This window comes from Gopherus flavomarginatus, chromosome 4, assembly GCF_025201925.1.
Source record: "Gopherus flavomarginatus isolate rGopFla2 chromosome 4, rGopFla2.mat.asm, whole genome shotgun sequence".
Classification (NCBI taxonomy): domain Eukaryota; kingdom Metazoa; phylum Chordata; order Testudines; family Testudinidae; genus Gopherus; species Gopherus flavomarginatus.
Window position 1 is genome coordinate 147,909,102 of NC_066620.1, and position 19,762 is coordinate 147,928,863.

The 19,762-nt window shown below is 44.2% G+C and overlaps 1 protein-coding gene across 5 annotated transcripts in view; it reads left to right on the forward strand.

The window, feature by feature from the left end:
• Window positions 1-2,573: 2,573 nt before the first annotated feature.
• Window positions 2,574-19,762, forward strand: part of LYRM2 (LYR motif containing 2) — a 33,454-nt gene continuing 16,265 nt past the window's right edge. For 2 of the 5 annotated variants that reach the window (XR_007773865.1, XR_007773864.1), the window contains exons 1-3: window positions 2,574-2,665; window positions 5,749-5,889; window positions 7,681-7,853. Coding sequence is in view for 1 of the 5 variants with exons in the window: in XM_050949352.1 (XP_050805309.1) it covers window positions 2,621-2,665; window positions 5,749-5,889; window positions 7,681-7,761 (267 nt within the window). In the remaining 4 variants the exon portion in view is untranslated. Of the gene's footprint in view, window positions 2,666-5,748; window positions 5,890-7,680; window positions 11,053-19,762 lie in introns of those variants that run through there. The other 3 variants (XR_007773863.1, XR_007773862.1, XM_050949352.1) reach the window with 3 other exon arrangements.

Genomic DNA, 19,762 nt, shown 5'->3' on the forward strand with positions numbered 1-19,762 from the left:
TAGCTGGGAGGGTGTGATGATTTGGGGAATCTGAGTACAACTTAGGAATTCTGGTTGATTTTATGAAATTGTATTATTGAATGCCTCAGTGAATATGCAGTCAGCCATATGTTATCAGGGCCTGTAGGAATAGTTATGAAATTAAAGTTAGCTTAAGTTTAAGAAAATAATATATTTGTTTTATGGTTTGTGGCTAATAAAAGATGGTCACGAGAATAATTAGTGGTATTATTTTTACTTGTAGTGTGGGAATGATGTATGGTTCAAAAAGTAACTAATAAAATAAAAAGCTGCAGTAACAAGATAAACTGTCTTAAGAGAAACAAGCACAAACCTTCCGACTGTTCTGCTGGTAAGCAAGGAGTGGGGAAGAGAGAAGAAAGGAAGACCTTGCTGGAAGGAAAGTAGCAAGAATAAACTTCTTCAAACTGGGTTTTTGCTAAAGCTAGCAAGTTTAACTGAAGGGTATAAAGAGAGCCATAAAACTGAAGGCTATCAGATCCTACTTGATCATGCCAGGATGAGAGAGTTTTCACTCGATCTGGCCTATATGTAAGTATACTGATCACACGCTTATGGATACTTTATTACTGTATTGGGTGTTTTTAGGCTTAGGAATGTTTAGGGAAACTGATTAAAATACCAGTTAGCCTTTGGGCTTAATAAAATAATTTATATTAAATTAGAGTCTAGTGGTCTCCTATTTTAATAATTTAAATTAATTCCAGCAGGGCTGGTGTCACATCCCTACCTGACCAGAGATACTGGAGAGTCATCATACAGCTCCCATTCAAATGGGAGCATCTCAGAGCAATGGGAGGGCCACCTCCCAGGTGAAACCAATTTTCTCCATCTTCTATGCAGGGGACAGGATTTGAAGCAATGAAAATTCTCCAGAAAGGGGGAAACAGAGAAAGTAGGAGTTAGTGCTAGCTATTAAAACCACAGAGATGGAGAGGAATGAAGGGGCATGCTTTTGTAGCAGAGAGGACCTTTTTGTACTACAGGACCAGCCAACATCAAAAGAAGCTGGCTGTAGAGAAGAGACAGTCAATTCATAGAAGCAGCTACATGCAGGAGAGGGGATTCTGTACATCCTAAGAATTCTGACCAAACACCAAAAATCCTTGAGTGGTGAGGAAAATCAGGCAGGGAAGAGCACATAGGCATTTCACTGTTTTGTCTAGATATGTGTGTCTCTTGTGCTATGGTGAAGGTATTGTGTCAAACTCAGAAACCTTTACTAAGCCTGTTTGTTATGTGCTTGAAATCTCACCTGTCCCTGAAGAGGTAAACTAAACCAGAGAATGGCTGCAAGGTTGGAGCTTTGGGAAAGAGTATGCTTAAGCTACTGGGGTCTTTAGACAGCTCTTGGAGGGGGGTTCATATTTAGCTTGGGGACTGGGGCCAGCTCAATTTCAGGTCCCAACTCTGAAAGGGTAACAGAATCTGTGCCTACAAAATGTGCTAAAGAGGCCAAAGAGACACTGCTTGTGCCTGGAGCTTATTTAGACCAAGGAGAGCTTAACAGTGTTGTGGGATTCAAATGCATCAGCTTTGTGTGCATTCAGTGGGGGGGGGGGGGAGCTTTAATAGGTCTGTGGTGGTGTGGTTAAGGGGGAAAAGGGCATGGCTGCAGCTTTGCTGCATTGCTGCAATTCCCAGCTATCTGATCAGACTCTTGGGGTTGAGGATAGCCAGGCCTAATTTAAAGCAGCCTGAGGACTGCGGGGGAGGATCTGAGAGACATACAGAGGATGGTGGAAGCCTAAGTAGGGGAGGAAAGTCCTTGTTGGGATTCCCTCTAGGATCAGGTTCCATGATGCTTCCCAAGAACTGAGTTGGACTCCAGCCTTTATCACTGAGATCTCTTTATTTGGCATACAGCAATGCTATAATGAGTTGATTACACTCAAATGCAGGTGGGATGGATGCAGGGTACATCATAGCTCCAAAATTGCATGCAACTCTTTCCCTTTATATACATTACACATCTCATTGCATTTACTATACATTGCATTACAGATTTTCAGATTGGCTTGGTTAGTTTGCATTTACATTCCTAATTCATCTTGTTCACAGGAACTAGTGCTCTGGGTGCTCTGCCTTTTAGCTTGGCTGGCTCAGACAGCGTCTTTCCAATCTACTGACTTCTTGATTTATTAATTTAATACACACATCCTGTTTGCAGCCGGCTGAGTCATTTACCTCCCTAATCCCATCTTCCACGCAGAGAAGCCTCCCCCGTGTGTTAATTTCAAATATCAGGCCCAGCCTCTGAGCCACCCTCCCACCTTGGCAGGTGCCAGCCATGGGGCGCATTAGAACAGCCTGTGTGGGTGCCCGCGGGGCGGCTCTGGGTCCCTACGAGCACAACCCCGGAGCCGCTGCGCTGGGGCAGGCGGCTGGCGGGAGGAACCCGCAGTTTCCCGCCCACGCCGAGGCTGCCGCTCTCCGGGGCCAGGCCTCAAATCCCCCCCGGCTGAGCCCGAGCCCCGCAGGGTGCCCGCCCCCGCCTGAGCAGCGGCCCCCGGCTCTACCCGCCGCTCCCCGCGCGAGCCCAGGGACCCCGCGAGGGCGGGCGGCAGCGGCGGCGCGCACGCAGGGCCTGGTCGGTGTCATGGCCGCGTCCCGGCTGCCTCCAGCAGCACTGACGCTGAAGCAGGTACCGGCCGGGGGGTCCCGTGTCGCCGCCGGTCAGAGCCCTCCCGCCCGGGGGCCGCGCTGTTTGGGGGCCGGGCGATGGCGCCCTGCCTGGCCCAGAGCCCGCCCTGGAGCCGCTGCCCGGTTCCCGTGTGCGGGGATCCCGGGGCTCAGTGGCTGCGGCCGGAGGCGGGGGAGATGCTGCCCTGTTACCTGACCCCTGGGTCAGAGCCCCACGGCCCGGCCGGGTGGCTGGCCCAAGCCCCGGGGGTTTCAGAGCGGAGCGACGGGGGCAGTCTGCCGCGCCAGAGACTCTGCGAGCCGCTTGGGGGCACCCTGGGTGAGCGGCTTGGGCCAATGTTCAGTCGGGCTAAGCCCCACCAACTCCAGCTGGACATCAGTGACCTCCCTGCTGGTCCGTCCTAGACCCGTGCAGAGCCTGCTGCCCTCCACTGAAACAGCTCTTGCCAAAGGCTTGTCTCCAGTCTAGCCTATGTCAGCAAAACGTATGTCCTCAGACGTGTGAAAAAACCACCCCCAAGAAACATAAATTACACCAACATAAGCACTCGTGTGCACAGCGTTGTGTTGGCAGGAGAGCATCTACCACCAGCATAGCTGCTCCTGCTCATGGAGGTGGTTTTACTATACGGACAGGAGACTTCTCTGTACCTGTAGACATGGCCAAAGTCTCTAATGCCCCCTCCTTGGACAGAGCTCAGAAACAGTGCTTCGTCCCCTCCTGCACCTCACAACAGTTTTTGACACTGTCAACTGTGCTCTTCCTCTGGAAATCTGACCTGGCTTGGCTTTCATGACTGAGTCCTGTCCTGATTCTTTCATCTCTCTAATTGCTCCTTCAGCATGTTGTTTGACAAATCCTTTTAATCCCCCCCAGGGACAATTTTCTGTTTGGGTTTCACAGAGCTTCCCTCCTCCTTTGTCTTCTCCCATTCAGCTATAATTTCTATGCCAACAACTCTGATATCTGCATCTTCACTCCAGACCCATCTGTTTCTGTCCAAACTAAAATCTCAGACTCTGTCTCTGACATCTCATGGACATCCAGTTGGCAGCTTAAACTCAGTGTGGTCAAAACAGAGCTCATAATCTCTCATCCCCCTACCCCCTTTCCCTGTTTCTCAAGCACTGTGTATTCCACCACTGTTCCTTGTCAGAACCTGAGTGTGATCTTTGTATCTGCCTTCTTTCTGGAGTCTCACATTCAAGCTGTGTCTAAATCTTCCAAATTATTTTTGCAGAATATCTTTTAACATACAACCTTTCCTAAGCATCCACACAGTTAAAACTTGTAATCCAATCACTGCAAAGTCCTCTTCTCTGGCCTTGAGAAAGGCAACATTGCCCTGCCTGTATCCATTCAGAATGCTGCTGCAAGGATCATTTTCCTAGCATATCATTTTGACCATGCCCCCTCCCACTTCTCCCTCTTCTCCATTTTCAGTCCTCACATTACCTATGAACTCTCATAGGCTATAGCAAAGTTGACTTCTGCTTCCATTGTCAGTGATGCCAACCTTAATCATCCACTTGTTAAATTCTCAAAGAAGCTTCTTTGTGCTTTCTCCCATGCTGCCTCATGCATGGGAGGAGCGCTCCATAAGCATTCACAATTGCACCTCTCTTTTGCTGTAATGCTTACAAAAAACTTGACAATAGTCATGCAGCTGGTTGCTGAGACCAGTCATACTGACCATTATTGTCTTAATTTTTTGAGCTCCCCCTTCTGTCTGTATCTGTTCGTTGTCGCTTGTCTTGTATTTAGAGCTTGTGTGTGCAACTGTTATATTGGTATAGTTAAAGTAATATAACCCTCCTGTGGACACTGTAATACTGATATAAAGGAGCTTATACTGGTATACCTACTCCGCATGTGATGGGGAATAAGATGTACCAGTGTAATGTACTTTTATACTGGTAAAACTGCATCCACACTAGGGTTGTACCAGTATAACTAGGCTTGGCAGAATTTGATTTTTTTTAAAAATAATTTTGATGGATAATGTCGATGTTAATTTTTAAGCACTTTTTTTAAATTTTAGGCTATTTCATTTTTCACAGTTGTGGGTAATGAGTGCTTCAGACAATCATTTAAAGACATTAGACATTGATATTCAAAAAGTTAACACTTTATAATCTTTAAAACATAAATTGTCAAAATATACAAAGTAAATATCTTTAAATCAACCTCTGATAAATTTTCAAGCAGACTATCCGTACATTTTGATTATCAGTGAAAATATTTTGTATTGACTTGTGCATGTATAGTGCAATTGACATTTACCAATACAAATCTGATCCTCCCAAGCCTAAATACAGTGATGTCAGTAAAAAAAATCACACCTCTAACTGAAATAGTTATATTGGTGCAAAAGCTGTATGTAAACCAGGCCATAGACTGTAAGATGTGTGGGGTAGGGACCATCTTTCTGTTGTATTTATAGAGGGCACAGTGGCGCCCTGGTGTATGACTAGGCACTTTGCAATATAGCTAATCATGGGAGTTTCTACTCCTTTTTATAGATTTCCCTCTATTCCAGCAATTCTCAAACTGTAGATTGGGACCCCAGAGTGGGTCAGGACCCCATTTTAATGGGGTCATCAGGATGACTTAGACTTGCTTGGACCCAGGGCCAAAGCCAAAGCCCCAGGGCTTCAGCCCTGAGCGGCAGGGTTCAGGTTACAGGCCCCCTGCCTGGGACTGAAGCCCTGGGATTTCGGCTTTGGCCCCCCTTCCCAGGGTGGTGGAGCTTGGGCAGATTCAAACTTCAGTACTCCCTCCTGGGGTTGTGTAGTAATTTTTGTTGTCAGAAAGGGGTCCCAGTGCAATGAAGCTTGAGAACCCTGCTCTATTCCAATAGCCCAGCTCAGATTAGATCATTCAAATTTAAAATTTACTCTGTTTTTCTTCTAAATTTTAAGCTTATTATAGACTAAACTTGCACAGCAGGTACTTTCTCTTGATTTATTTAATTTCCAGATGGTATTTGGCTTAAAACTCTATAAAGGTTTTTCAAAAATCTTTCTTTGACTGGAGACCACTGTTGCAGCAGATATAACAGGCATTTCCCCTCTTCTTTGCAGTTCTTGAGAAGGCAGCAGGTTCTTCAGTTATACAGAAGAATTCTGCAGGCTATTCGTCAGGTACCTGCTGAAACTGATCGGCAATATCTAAAGGAGTGGGCAAGGGAAGAATTCAAAAGAAATAAAGATGCAACAGATGAGGTGAGGAATCAGAGGCAGCAGTCTCATAACAATGCCTTTTATACACTTGGCAGCACTCTTAGTGCTACAGATTATGGTTTGTCATATGCTTTGTTTTTTTTAAGAACTGCACCAAGCCTTCTATAACACCTGTTTTTGGAATCTATTTTGTTGATTTTTCTAAAACAGGTAATGTTTATACAAAGCAATACAATACATTGGGGAAGGTTCAGAGAAGAACCATGAGAATGATTAAAAGATTAGAAAACAGTGATAGACTCAGTCTATTTAGTTTAACAAAGAGAAGGTTAGGGTGACTTGGTTACAGTCTATAAGTATATACACAGGAAACAAATATTTAATAATGGGCTCTTCAACCTAGCAAAGAAAGTTATAACACAATCTAATGGCTGAAAGTTCAAGCTAGACAAATTCAGACTGGAACTGAAGTGTAAATTTTTGACAGGGAGGGTAATTAACTATTGGAATAATTTATGAAGGATCATCGTGGATTCTCCCATCACCAACAGTTTTTAAATCAAGATTGAATTTTTTTTCTAAAAGATATGCTCTAGGAATTATTTTGGGGAAGTTTTATGGCCTGTGTTGTACAGAAGGTCGGACTAGATGAACACAATGGTTCCTTCTGGCCTAGGAATCTTTGAAAACTATCAATACTATCCCTTTCTTGCTTGTGAATAATTTTTTTTCTGATTCCTTAAATTGAGTAAATTGGAATTAAAAAACAAAACAAAAACTGCTTGCTTGAAATAAGAATCAGACAAAGCTATTAATTTTACAATTTTGTATTGAATAATGGAGAGCAATAATAAGTTTACTAATGCTGGGCCTGCCTTTTGATGATATCTGTTGGGGTTATATTTAAATTAATATTTATTAATTTAGACTGAACAAAACAAATTTGACTTGATATCTGTATAGGAAGCGGCAATGGGTGGGGAAACCTTCACCTTTTCTCAAACATTTCTATGCCTCTGCTTGCCAGCTGTGTACCTTTCCTAATCAGTATTAAGGAATTACTGGCTGGAATTATTTAAACTAAGTGATATAAAGAATTCCAGAAGAATGTCCACACCATTTATCTCTTAAAAATCCCTCTCTACAATGCACATCTGTGGTTCTTATCTTTATCCACAGAAACATTGGAAAGTACATGGATGTATAAAGAAAACACTAATTTAATTAGATTTTGAATCAAATAAACTTTTCCACTGACTTTTAAGCCACTGGAATAACCCCCAATGGCACAATTATGAACTTATGTGAATAACGTAGCTGAAGTCGAATATCTAAGATCGGATTACTCACCCGTCCTCACTGCGCGAGATCGATGTTTGCGGCTCTCCCTGTCGATTCCGCAACTCCGTTGGGGTTGATGGAGTTCCGGAATCGATATAAGCGCGCTCAGGGATCGATATATCGCGTCTAGATGAGACGTGATATATCGATCCCCGAGCAATCGATTTTAACCTGCCGATACGGCGGGTAGTCTGGACGTAGCCATAGTCAGTGTTGTAGCCGTGTTGGTCCCAGGATGTTAGAGAGAGAAGGTGAGTGAGGTAATGTCTTTTATTGGACCAATTTCTGTTGGTGAAAGACAGTTGCTTCACTTATCACAATGATGAACATATTGTGTAGTCTTCGTTGTTTTAGAGACTGAATGCTTTATTGTGTGCCATTGACTCAGACAAAGAAATTGAGTGAAAAATGCATCAACTCTGGCAAAAGGTGTATACTGTAGTGTGTTATAATATAGGTGTTCAGCCCAACAGATTCCATTTCATTTTACAGGATGCAATTAGGATGATGATTACTCAGGGTAACATGCAGCTTCGGGAGCTTGAGAGAATACTTCAGCTGGCAAACTCCTAGTCTTAATTCTGAGAGCCAATGGACTTTCATCCACTGTGGGAAGTACAGTACTTTCTCCAGGATGCAGCACCTCATCTTATGCTAAAATACCGGTAATGTTTCAAGGTGGAATACAGTACAATACCATTATTTCCTTTTCTTCTTGAGTCTGTTACCCTGAATATTTGGCAATCATAGACAAATTAGTTGCGCCATATTTGTTCAAATAACCAAAAGTGTGGCATAATACTTGCTGAGAGAGAAGCAGGAAGTACTGAATAACAGCAGCAGTGCAAAAGAAAAACAAAAATCTGATTTGAATGTATTTTCTGTTTGTTTGTTTTCTACATTAGTTCTAAATATTACAATCTTATGGGAGTTGTCTCTAGAGTTCCAAAGTCCCAAACTCTTGAACTTTCAGTTTCATAATAAATGTGTTCAAAATACTAAGAAAATTCCTCATATGTAGGTGATAACTTGATCCTGTTTATTGTTTGAGGTAGTGTCTTTAACCATGATTATGACTGAATAAACCTTAACGGTGTGAGAGAATATAACCTAGGATATGGTTATTGCCAAATTAAGAAATACCTCTTATGATTATACTGACAAGTGTTCACATGTTACATAAAAAGAACAAACAGAAAAGGTATATTAATGTTGTGGCCCTTCCTTTCATGTTGTATTTCCCACATGAATGGCAACATACTTTGTTTATTTCAGTTTCAAAAGTAAGGGAGGTTGAGTTTCTCTGAATGTAAATAAATAGCTATGTACCCGAACAGCAGATGTACACAGCTGCCAGCTAATATGTCTTGGTTCATTTCTAACAAGCAGCAGACCAAGTTTCTTCAAAGCTGTACCTGCAGACTTGGTTGAAAGACTTCACATGGCTGGTTAGCCAACCACTGATGGGCTGTTAAAAAGAAATTTCTCCTGTAGTTAGGCTATATTCCAGAATTGTTGTCTATGGGGTTTCTTGAGCCTCTCTCTGAAGCATCTGGTTCTGGCTATTACCAAAGACAGGACACTGGATTAGACAGCTCTCTGGTTTGTGTCGGAAGAGGTTGCTCTTGTGGATTTTTTAAAGCAGGGGCGGGCAAACTTTTTGGCCTGAGGGTCACATTGGGGTTGTGCAACTGTATGGAGGGCCAGGTAGGGAAGGCTGTGCCTCCCCAAACAGCCTGACTCCTGCCCTCTATCCTCCCCCTCCCACTTTGCACCTTCTGACTGTCCCCCTCAGAACTCCCAACCCATCCAAACGCCCCTGCTCCTTGTCCGCTGACTTCCCCCTCCAGGGACCCCACCCCATCCAACCCCCCTGCTCCGTCTGCCCTGACCCTTATGCATACCCCTGCCCCCTGACAGCCCCCACCCCCAGACTCCCTCCCCCATCCAACCGCCCTCTGCTCTCTGTCCCCTGACTGCCCTCCTGCCCCCATCCACATCCCGGCCCCCTGGGACTCCCACTCCCAATTCTCCCATTCCGCATCCCCACCGCCCCCGCAGAACCTCTGCCCCATCCAACTGCCCCCCAGGACTCCCCACCCCCTTATCAGCAGCAGGAGCTCGCAACCACGACACCCGGCCAGAGCCAGCTACGCTGCCCAGTGGGAGTGTGGCTGCGGGGGAGGGGGCAGGGACTAGGCTCCCCAGCCGAGAGCTCAGAGGCTGGGCAGGACGGTCCCATGGACCGGATGTGGCCTGTGGGCCGTAGTTTGCCCACATCTGTTTTAAAAGGACACTGACAATGATTTTAAAAAAATTCAAAAGAAAATCAGTATTCTGGTAGTAGGCTCTTAATTAGTAGGTCCTGATTTTTTCTTCAGTTCTTTAAAACACAAACAATCTGCTTCCTTGATGATTAGAAGGGCCTTTTCGAGCAGAGCCCATCAAAGGCCACATTTCCCCTCCCCCTTCTCTACCTGCACACTACTGCAGGATTACACTTTCTTGCAGATCATGCTGACCAATATTGTCTAATTGTTTCCTTGTCTTTTTCTGTCTGTATCACCTATTGTTTTCGCATTGTACATAACACTGTAGGCCCTTTGGGGCTGGGATTGTCCTTGTTAAGGCCATGAGGTCCCAGTCTGTAAGTGGTGCTTCGAGGAGCTACCACCACTACAAAAAATAAACATACAACATGCACTCTCAACACTATAGTGAGAGTGAGTAAGATAAGATTTTTTTCTTCATTTTAACTTGTCTTCTTCAGTTACAGTAACCTTAAGGGTTGAGGAAGTGTGAATTTTTTTTTTTCAAGTTCGTGTCCCTTTACTTTCTGCCAACTAGTTCAGCTTGTCATTAATACTCTGTCCCTTTTACAGTTTGGAGCTCAGGATTTAAAATGTACTAGAACCCTTCTATTATAACACTAAATTAATTGTGCTTTACATAAATTTATGCTGGCCTACTCCTATAGTAACAATTATCACACAAACCTTTAAACCATTAATTAAGTTAACTGATTTTCCTTTTTTGGTTAAAACATTTTGTTTTGAAAACTTCCCTTTTTCTATCTAGAGAAAAACTTTGCTTGATAGTCTTAGGATTATAGTAGAAGCCTTTGCTGGAAAAGTCAGATTTAGCTGGCAACTTCTGAGGCGTTGTGGGTGAAGTCCAACCAACACACTTAAAAAGTGCCATGAAGATTATAAATTGCAGCTTCAGTTTGCTCCTTGCTTGCACTTTAGCTGCTAGAAAATCATTGGCATAGCCCAAAAATTTATTAGCCATTCTGGTACTTAGTAATCTCAGTCAATCTTGTTTTTAGCTTGCCTCTTTGGTTACAGGTTTACAGCAGTATTGCAAGAGTAGATTTCTCCTTGCTGGCTAAGCTGGTCTCTTAGGAGATAAAAGGCAAAAAAGAGGTAGAAGAAATAAGGAGGCACTGACTCAAGAGGAAGGAAGTAATATTAGGAACATCAGGGTCATATCCCAGCTGTTGCTCAGAATTTACCTGACCCTCTGAAGGTGATGTCATCTGGCTCCCTCTACTTGTCCAATCAGATCAGGACATCATTCAGATTTAGGAAAATGATGTGGCAGTCCCAACAGGTGATGAGAGTAGTGACGACCATGATTAGAGAAGCTCTCTGACTCACAGTAAAGCCTTTCTCCTCCTTCCTCCCCAATAGGCTGCCAGCTGCCCCCAGAAAAACAGTACAGAAAGAGAGGACACCCTTAATCAAAACCAACATCTAGCAATCCTAAGTGCGGGCATTTCCTTTCACTTGTTTTATTATAGCAATACTGTGATCTTACCAGAGTCTTGAAACTGTGTAAATAAAGTTTTTAGTTCAAACATTCTGTTGGTGTCACTAAGCATAACCCTACGTAACTCGGGAGGGTGGAAGGCCACAAGAGTATGGAGCCTTCCTGGTTTTAGGCCTCAGCAGACAAGAGTCCCTCCATGTTTGAACTTTAATCGACCTAAAAGGCCAGGTGTAACAGCCGTTATCAGTTGCAACAGTTCTAACTGGTCTAAAGCAGAAATAATGAGGCCTGTGCACCTTTAGCAGAAGGACAAGATAACTTGCAGAAGGAAAACTTACTAACGAGCTGCCGCGGCCAAGATTACTTAATGCACCTGCGCTTACGTAATTGCTACAGGGGGAGGAAGGAGGAGGAGGGAGGGGAAACGGGGGATTGCTAGTCAGTGAGAAAAGTTCTCATGGATATAAAGGAACAGACTGCTTGTTTTAGGTGTGCTTGATCTGAGTCAATCTCCCTGCACCGCTTTGAGATCTCAAATAAACTTGGTTTGCTTCTCCACCCTGGTGTGTTTATTGGCGCGGCACACCAGGCGACGGACCCCCCCGCTGTTGCTTGGCCTCAGGCAGTTATCTGCCGGCAACAGTTCTTGGCGCCCAACGTGGGGCATTGAGGCTAAAATTAGCCTTGCCTGGATCCCTTCTGGTGGTCGACGGATCGCGGCGATGACCGACGCCCAGCGCGCACCAGTGACTTCACCAGGGGCCTCGGCGGAGACGCAGTTCGACTGACCCCAGAGGGCACAACGGTGCAACGCGCTCGAGTAGTGGAGAAGCAGTTGAGGGCGACGGTGAGGAACCGGTCCCTTGGATAAGGTAGGAACAGTCCAGTGGTCTGGATTTTTGCCTGTTATGACCTGAGGACGCCCAGTGTCACCCTAGGATATGGGGCAGGGACAGAGTACAGGCAGGGCACGGTGTACACCCTTAGAATGCATTCTAGCGAATTGGGAAGTGCTTGGATCAGATCCACTAACTAAAAGCAAACTAAAAAGTTCTGTATAGTAGACTGGCCTCAATATCAACTAGAGGACCAGAAAGGTGGCCACCGGAAGGATCACTTAATTATAACACGATCCTCCAATTACTCCTGTTTTGTCAGTAAATGGGTAGCTTCTGAAGCTGTTTGTATGGAGAGCTCTTGTAAAAATACCCCACTGTAGCTCCAGTTCTTCCCTCTGTCTGGCAGAGTGCAAGGATCCAAAAAGCAGGTTAGGGATAGTGCAGGGACAAAGGAGGGACCTGTTTAGAAAGGGGAGACCCTATGTCCTAGTGCACTCTCTCCCTGTTGTAGCTAAAAAGCAAGATCAGATGCAGAATGGTACTGGGGGCCAGTGTGAATGACTGTTACCGGAAGACGCCCAGAGTACCCTGTGAAGCAAAAGCTCGTGACCAGGACTACTCTAACGCAAGCCCGGTAACTAGTGGATCTTTAGGAGGTCTGACCCATGGTGGGCTGACTTGGCCTGGCATCGTCCGGTGAGGAAGCTGCCTGGGTCTAGGAGTGTGTGTACCCATCTTCCCTCCCCCTTTCCTTTCCGTGTGGGCTACTGACAGTCTGATCATCTCACTGGATGCAATCAGAGTAAGCGGCGCCGTCTCCCAGAGACTAGCTGACGCTCTTTGCTGAAGGGAGGTGTAGGAGGGTCGTGGCCATCCTCGTTAGCCTCTCCTGTGTGAGTACCCTGTAGGGAAAAATCCTTAGTTTATGAGCCGCTAGCGCGGACAGGGCACCCTCCCTGTGTGTGTGAGTGGAAAATGGGGGGGGGGGCAGTCTAAACATTCCACCTTACCCCCTAGGGTACCCCAGCATATTACATGTACGTACATTATAGTTCAACAACCTGCAGGTATTTGGAGAAATGGAATATTTACACGCGTGAAAATCCATCTAAACAATGCCCACTAGAAGGTACTTCAATCTAGATAAGATCATACATCGAAGAGGAGCGTTTAATCACCAAAAAGCCCTGACACAGCGTGAGCAAATTTGTCTATTGAGGAAAGGAACGGGTTAATTTAAAAATCATCTTGGCCTAGGGATGGAAGCGGGGGGGGGGGGGGGTTGCTCTGTGTTCAGGGTCAGGAATCGGCGCAGACTGTGCTTGGTGCAGGAAGGGGCTGCTTTCGGCCCCAGCTGGCTGTGAAGGAAAAAATATAGACAGAGGCGAAGCAAAGGAAATACAAGTTACAGAATTGAGATTACATTTGCAAAGCTTAACTGTCCAGTAAGATCCAACAGTGTGCCTTTGTGACCCTGGAGTCGGTGTGGCTTGGTGACACCAAAGAAGCCACAGGCAGCTGACCTGGACTGGAATCTCTGAAAGAGACGCTGCAGAAGATTCCAGGGTGCAAGAGAACAGCCCTCCAAAGAGCGGAAGCATGTTAGAAATTCTGGACAAGCTGTATACAGGATAATCTCCTGTCCACCTCTCCCCCTTCTCTGAACATTATACACAGAAGTGGCCAGTCTGGACGTACGTGTGTGGGTATGAAAGGGGCTTGGTGCATTAATATTTTCCTGAGTGATGTGGGAGCGTTCAACACTCTCTGTTGTTGTTTTATTAATGAAGCTTTAAAATTCAGTTATATGGTGTGTTTTCTTTATCTTCCCCCAACGATCCTGTAGTGTCAGCCTGATCACCTGACACGAGGGATAGATTGGTAACAGAAATTTGTCACAGTTTGGTGAGCAATTAAGAAGGGGGGAGCCCTGCAGAATTTACACCATCTATTTGTTTTACCCTTGTTATTTTGTGTTTGCTTTGCTTGGTACTGTTGGTGTTATATGTTGAGAACTGCATGAGTAAAAGTGAGTCCTAATAGGATAAGAAAACGCTATCTGGTTCTGGTTCTGTTCTGTTTAACCGGTTACTGTTGTTTTCCTGCTCTGTTCATTTGGGCGTTAGGAGTAGGGGCAGAACTGAACCTCTTGTTCGTAATTCCTCGGAGTGGAAGCCATGTGTGCGAGAAAGTTCTGAGGTTGAATTGAGATCCTTCTGTCCCGTCCCCTGTAGCGGTCAGTGTATAGAAGTGGGAAAGTCTGGCTTAGACTGTAATTCCCTCTGCTCTCTGTGTAATTCTCTTTTCTGTTTAAGTGTCAAACAGATGAATGAGTCTCTGGGTAAACCCTCTAAGAATAGTCCTTTAAATTATATGTTAAGTAAATGGCCTTTGCCCAATGGGCCATGTGTTTTTGTCCAGGTGGCAAGCCTCATGAAGGAGGACTTGGGTAGTCTTGTGAGTAAGAATGTTTAAGGGAAGAGACCAGGATGGGTGGGGGCTAGTTGAGAAGCCCACCCTCCTAGCTAAACTGGTAGTGGAACAAGTTGGTGCCCATGGAAGGGATGGTTCAGCAAGAAAAGCAGGATTGGGCCCAGGCGGGCAGGCAACAGACAGAGAGATTGGAAAACAGGTTGGAAAACTTTAAGGGTGTAGTGGAAGGAAGGAGTCAGTAAGTGTAAGCATGGAGATTTCAAATACCTAGGACTGACTTGGAATGGTGATTTAAGTTGATAAAAGTGGCTGTTGGGAGACAAGCAAGTGATTTAAGGGAGAGTGAGAAGTTAACTCTGTAGTTGCTGAACGAAACAGCAGTTGAACTTTGTAAAAATGCTAAAGAAGAAAGTTCTTGGTGTCTGTGAAATCTTTGTAAATAAATTCAGGCAAAGAAATTATTGGAATGCAATCATTTGATTTGGCTATGAACAATTTAGTTGAATTAGCTGAAGAATGTATACAGTGTTATGTAATTCAAAACCTGGGCTGCCTATGAAACAAATACAAGAAACTATGGGGTAATTCCTCTGTTTTGCCTGAAGCCAACAAGAGTATTTGTATATTTCAAGCGATGATTGTCTGCCCAGAAGGGGTGGGTAGACCTCTCTTTTTTTGTCTTTCAGATAATCAGAGAAAACTGATGCCAGCTGAACAGCATTCAACGTACCATGCATTTACTGGCACAATAGGAATCATGTTTTGTGTTCTATGTTCTGTCCTGTGGTGTTTGTCTTGTGGCCGGAATTTTTGTGTTTAATATTTTTATAAAATAGTCTAGTTTAAAATCAAACAAAAAGGTTAAATTAAAATGCAGATATTTGTTTTGTTCAACTTGGAATACAAAGTGTTTGGATAAATCAGGAGAATGTAATATACTAAAGTCTAATGCATTTCCTTAAGTAAGGAAAAGAAATTTCATTGGCCAAACTGTTAATTGCAAAAATTGTTGTTAAAATTTGCATACCAACAGTCTTTGAAAGCAAAGACATGAAAAGTTAACCCACTCCCCATATTGTACATGGGATCTTTCTGGCTACCTCAGATTTCTAGCCAGAGGGCTAGGGATGGTGAAAGGCTATTGGACTAGAGGTTGTATTGAGTGAACTCCTCAAAGTGGGTGTGCTTGTCCTGGCTTGTTGCTCCAAAGCTCTGTAATAAGGTTATTTTAGTAAAAGGGTGTGTGTGGCATATATTAAATAATAAGACTAATGTACTGTATAATGACAATGTTTATGTCTTCATTGTTGAGAAGAAGGTGTATAAGTAAAAAGTGGAAGTTTCCTTTGCAGGTTAAAAGAAGCCAAGAAGGGAAGAAGGACAAAGAACAGAATGAATTAACTGAAAAAAATAAAATAAAATAAAATAGCAAGCTCAGGCTATAGATAAGACACTGACTCCATTCAAGAACACTGCTCACAGTTAAGACTTGACTAACAACCAGGAAAAGGAGGGCTTGAATTTGCCCACGCAGCTATGAGATTTGCAAAACATTGCCAGGCACTAATGAAATGTGTTAAGTTTCTTTTCTCACAGGTAAAGAAGCGCTACCCAAAGACCCTAGCAGCCCTGCCACTCTTTGGAACCAGGAGACGGGATTGATGTAAAGGTCCACCGACTAAAGTCTGCTCTGGCTCCACCCTAGAAAGGCCGTTAAGTCCCGGTGACTACCAACATCGCTGTAAAATGTCAAAGACTGACTGCATGGACCCAAGATTCTCACTGCAAAAAAACCCCTCCACATCGGGAGAATTCTCCTACTGATGATTAGCCTATTTCGCCTTCTAGCTCCACTGTGCCTTTTGGACAGCAGGGAAAAAGTACAAGGTAACGTGCTAGTAACCTCTCCCTTATCCACTGACAGATCTACTGTGCCTTTGAATTTTTTTAGAAGAATCAAAACCATTACAGGGTTATGTGCTAGTAACCTCTGCCCTGTAGGATGCTGCACTACGACTGTTTTGGGAAAGAAGGAACACTCACTCCACTGAAATTGCCGAAGTCCAGGAATTCCTGACTAGAAAGGACATTAAGAACTGACCCTGGTGAAGAAACAAAGAATTATACACTGGCGGGAGGACATTTGTGGGACCCATGCTTGAAAATGTGGTATTGATTGGAGCTTGGGGTTTATTCTACAGGCTGCGCCCTGTGTCCTGGAGAGTGACTAATAATGTAACCCCCCTCCTATGCTATTAATGTCGATGCCTTTTGAAAGTACCTGAAAATAGTTAAACAACAGGTGTATTATAGTACTACACCAAGGAAAGATGGTATTAAATATCACTGAGGCTGGGAAGGCATTGCAGTGGGATCTAGTATGTTTAGGAATTCGGGATTTCCTGAATTACCAGCTGATGGCCATTTGGAGTGATCTTGAGTACCAGACTTGGCCCACTGCCCTTACAGACGCATCAGGAATACCATCTGATCTGTGATCATGGAGACATACTTGGACACTTCCTGGGTGGAAGTGTGGCTTCACAGGGCGGGGTGTGCGCCCTTATAGGGGATGAATGCTGTACTTATGTCCCAGAAGATGCACAGGATATTAACAAGTACATCCTGTCAGCCAAACAGGCTTTTGAACAGTGGAAGGCCCAGGAAAGGAAACCCACTATTTCTGATTCCCTCTGGGGCTGGTTACTCAACCTGGGAGAAATAGGGGAAGGCATTGTTCACCTCCTGCTCACTGGTGTGGTGTTGTGTATTGTTACTCTTCTCTTGCTTGCTGCTGTAAAGCACTTCAGCTCCCTAGAGCTTAATCACATGTTATCCTTTAAATGTGAGAATACTCAGCCAAAAGTTTGTTGAGTATTCTCAAAGGAGGGAGTTGTTGGTGTCACTAAGCATAACCCTACGTAACTCGGGAGGGTGGAAGGCCACAAGAGTATGGAGCCTTCCTGGTTTTAGGCCTCAGCAGACAAGAGTCCCTCCATGTTTGAACTTTAATCGACCTAAAAGGCCAGGTGTAACAGCCGTTATCAGTTGCAACAGTTCTAACTGGTCTAAAGCAGAAATAATGAGGCCTGTGCACCTTTAGCAGAAGGACAAGATAACTTGCAGAAGGAAAACTTACTAACGAGCTGCCGCGGCCAAGATTACTTAATGCACCTGCGCTTACGTAATTGCTACAGGGGGAGGAAGGAGGAGGAGGGAGGGGAAACGGGGGATTGCTAGTCAGTGAGAAAAGTTCTCATGGATATAAAGGAACAGACTGCTTGTTTTAGGTGTGCTTGATCTGAGTCAATCTCCCTGCACCGCTTTGAGATCTCAAATAAACTTGGTTTGCTTCTCCACCCTGGTGTGTTTATTGGCGCGGCACACCAGGCGACGGACCCCCTCTCCCCCCCCCCCCCCCCCGCTGTTGCTTGGCCTCAGGCAGTTATCTGCCGGGAACAATTCAGTTTGTAAATTTCTTTAACTCAGCTTGTGCTTAGTTTTTATAAGCAATTTTATGTAACAAACTTTACAGGAGTCCATATAGGAATTAGAAACTCTCCTGGAATAATGGGATTAATGTTGGGTGTACATGTAAAAGGACAGGGTGGATTATGTGGTTAATAGCCAAGAATCCCTTCAATTTTGCCTTATGTGTAGAGCAGTGGTCCCCAACCTTTTCATCTGGGAGGCGCCAGACAAAAGATCATGGCAGCGGTCGAGCATCCGCCAAAATACCGCGAAATTTCGGCGGTGATGCCTCTCGCTGACAAGGCTTGGCGGCGGCAAGCGGGCATCATCAAGAGGCGTTGCCACCGAAATGCCACCGAAATTTGGCGGCGACACTGCTTGATGACGCCACTTGTCAGCGGCAAGCGGCGTCATCAAGAGGCATCACTGCCGAAATGCCACTGAAATTCGGTGGCATTTCGGCAGATGCTCGACCACCGGCCAGGACGCGGGCACATTTAGATGCCCTTGCAGGTGCCGTGGTGCCGTGTGGGGGACCCTTGGTGTAGAGCATGGGGGGTAGAGGAGAATGCTAGAAAAGGCTCCCTTTCCTTGTGTCCCATGATAAACATTGTATTGGATGAATAATACCTGTCACTAAATTAGTTAATCCTTACAGCCCCTTTGCAAGATAATTTTTATACCAAAGTACTATCCACATTTTATAGATTGGAAAACAGATAGTAAATTAATGGAGAAACTGGTATTAGAATTCAGGGATTTAGTTCCAACTAGGGCTGTCAAATAATCGCAGTTAAAAAAATTAATCACAGTTTTAATCGTACTGTCCAACAATAGAATACGAATTGAAATTTATTAAATAGGATGTTTTTCTACATTTTCAAATATATTGTATTTTATGATGTAATTGAAATCAAAGTATATTTTTATTACAAATATTTGCACTGTAAAAATGATAAACAAGAAAGTGTTTTTTTAATTCACCTCATACAAATACTGTAGTGCAATCTCTGTCATGAAAGTGCAACTTGCAAATGTAGATTTTTTTTTTTTGTTACGTAACTTTACTCAAAAACAAAACAGTGTAAAACGTCAGGGCCTACAAGTCCACTCAGTCCTACATCTTGATCAGCCAATCGCTAAGACAAACAACTTTGTTTACATTCGCAGGAGATAATGCTGTCCTCTTCTTCTTTACAATGTCACCAGAAAGTGAGAACAAGCATTTGCATGGCACTTCTGTAGCCCAGCACTGCAAGGTATTCACATGCCAGATATGCTAAACATTTGTATGTCCCTTCTTGCTTCGGCCACCATTCCAGAGGACTTGCTGATGACACTTGTTAAAAAAATAAAAATATTAATTAAATTTGTGACTGTACTCCTTAGGTCAAGAATTGTATGTCTCCTGCCGTTTTACCTGCACTCTGCCATATATTTCATGTTATAGCAGTCTTGGATGATGACCCAGCACATGTTGTTCATTTTAAGAACACTTTCACTGCAGCTTTGACAATAAGTAAAGAAGGTACCAATGTGAGATTTCTAAAGATATCTACAGAACTTGACCCAAGATTTAAGACTCTGAAGTGCCTTCCAAAATCTGCGAGGGACGAGGTGTGGAGCATGCTTTCGGAAGTCTTAAAAGAGCAACACTCTGATGCGGAACTACAGAACCTGAACCACCAAAAGAGAAAATCAACCTTCTGGTGGTGGCTTCTGACTCAGTTAACGAAAATGAACATGCGTCGGTCTACACTGCTTTGGATTGTTATTGAGCCGAACCTGCCATCAGCATCGATGCCTGGAATGGTGGTTGAAGCATGAAGGGGCATATGAATATTTAGCATATCTGGCACATAAATACCTTACAGTGCTGGCTACTGGCTACAAAAGTGCCATGCAAATGCCTGTTCTCACTTTCTGGTGACATTGTAAATAAGAAGAGGGCAACATGATCTCCTGCAAATGTAAACAAAGTTGTTTGTCTGAGCGATTGGCTGAACAAGAAGTAGGATTGAGTGGACTTGCAGGCTCTAAAATTTTAAATTGTTTTATTT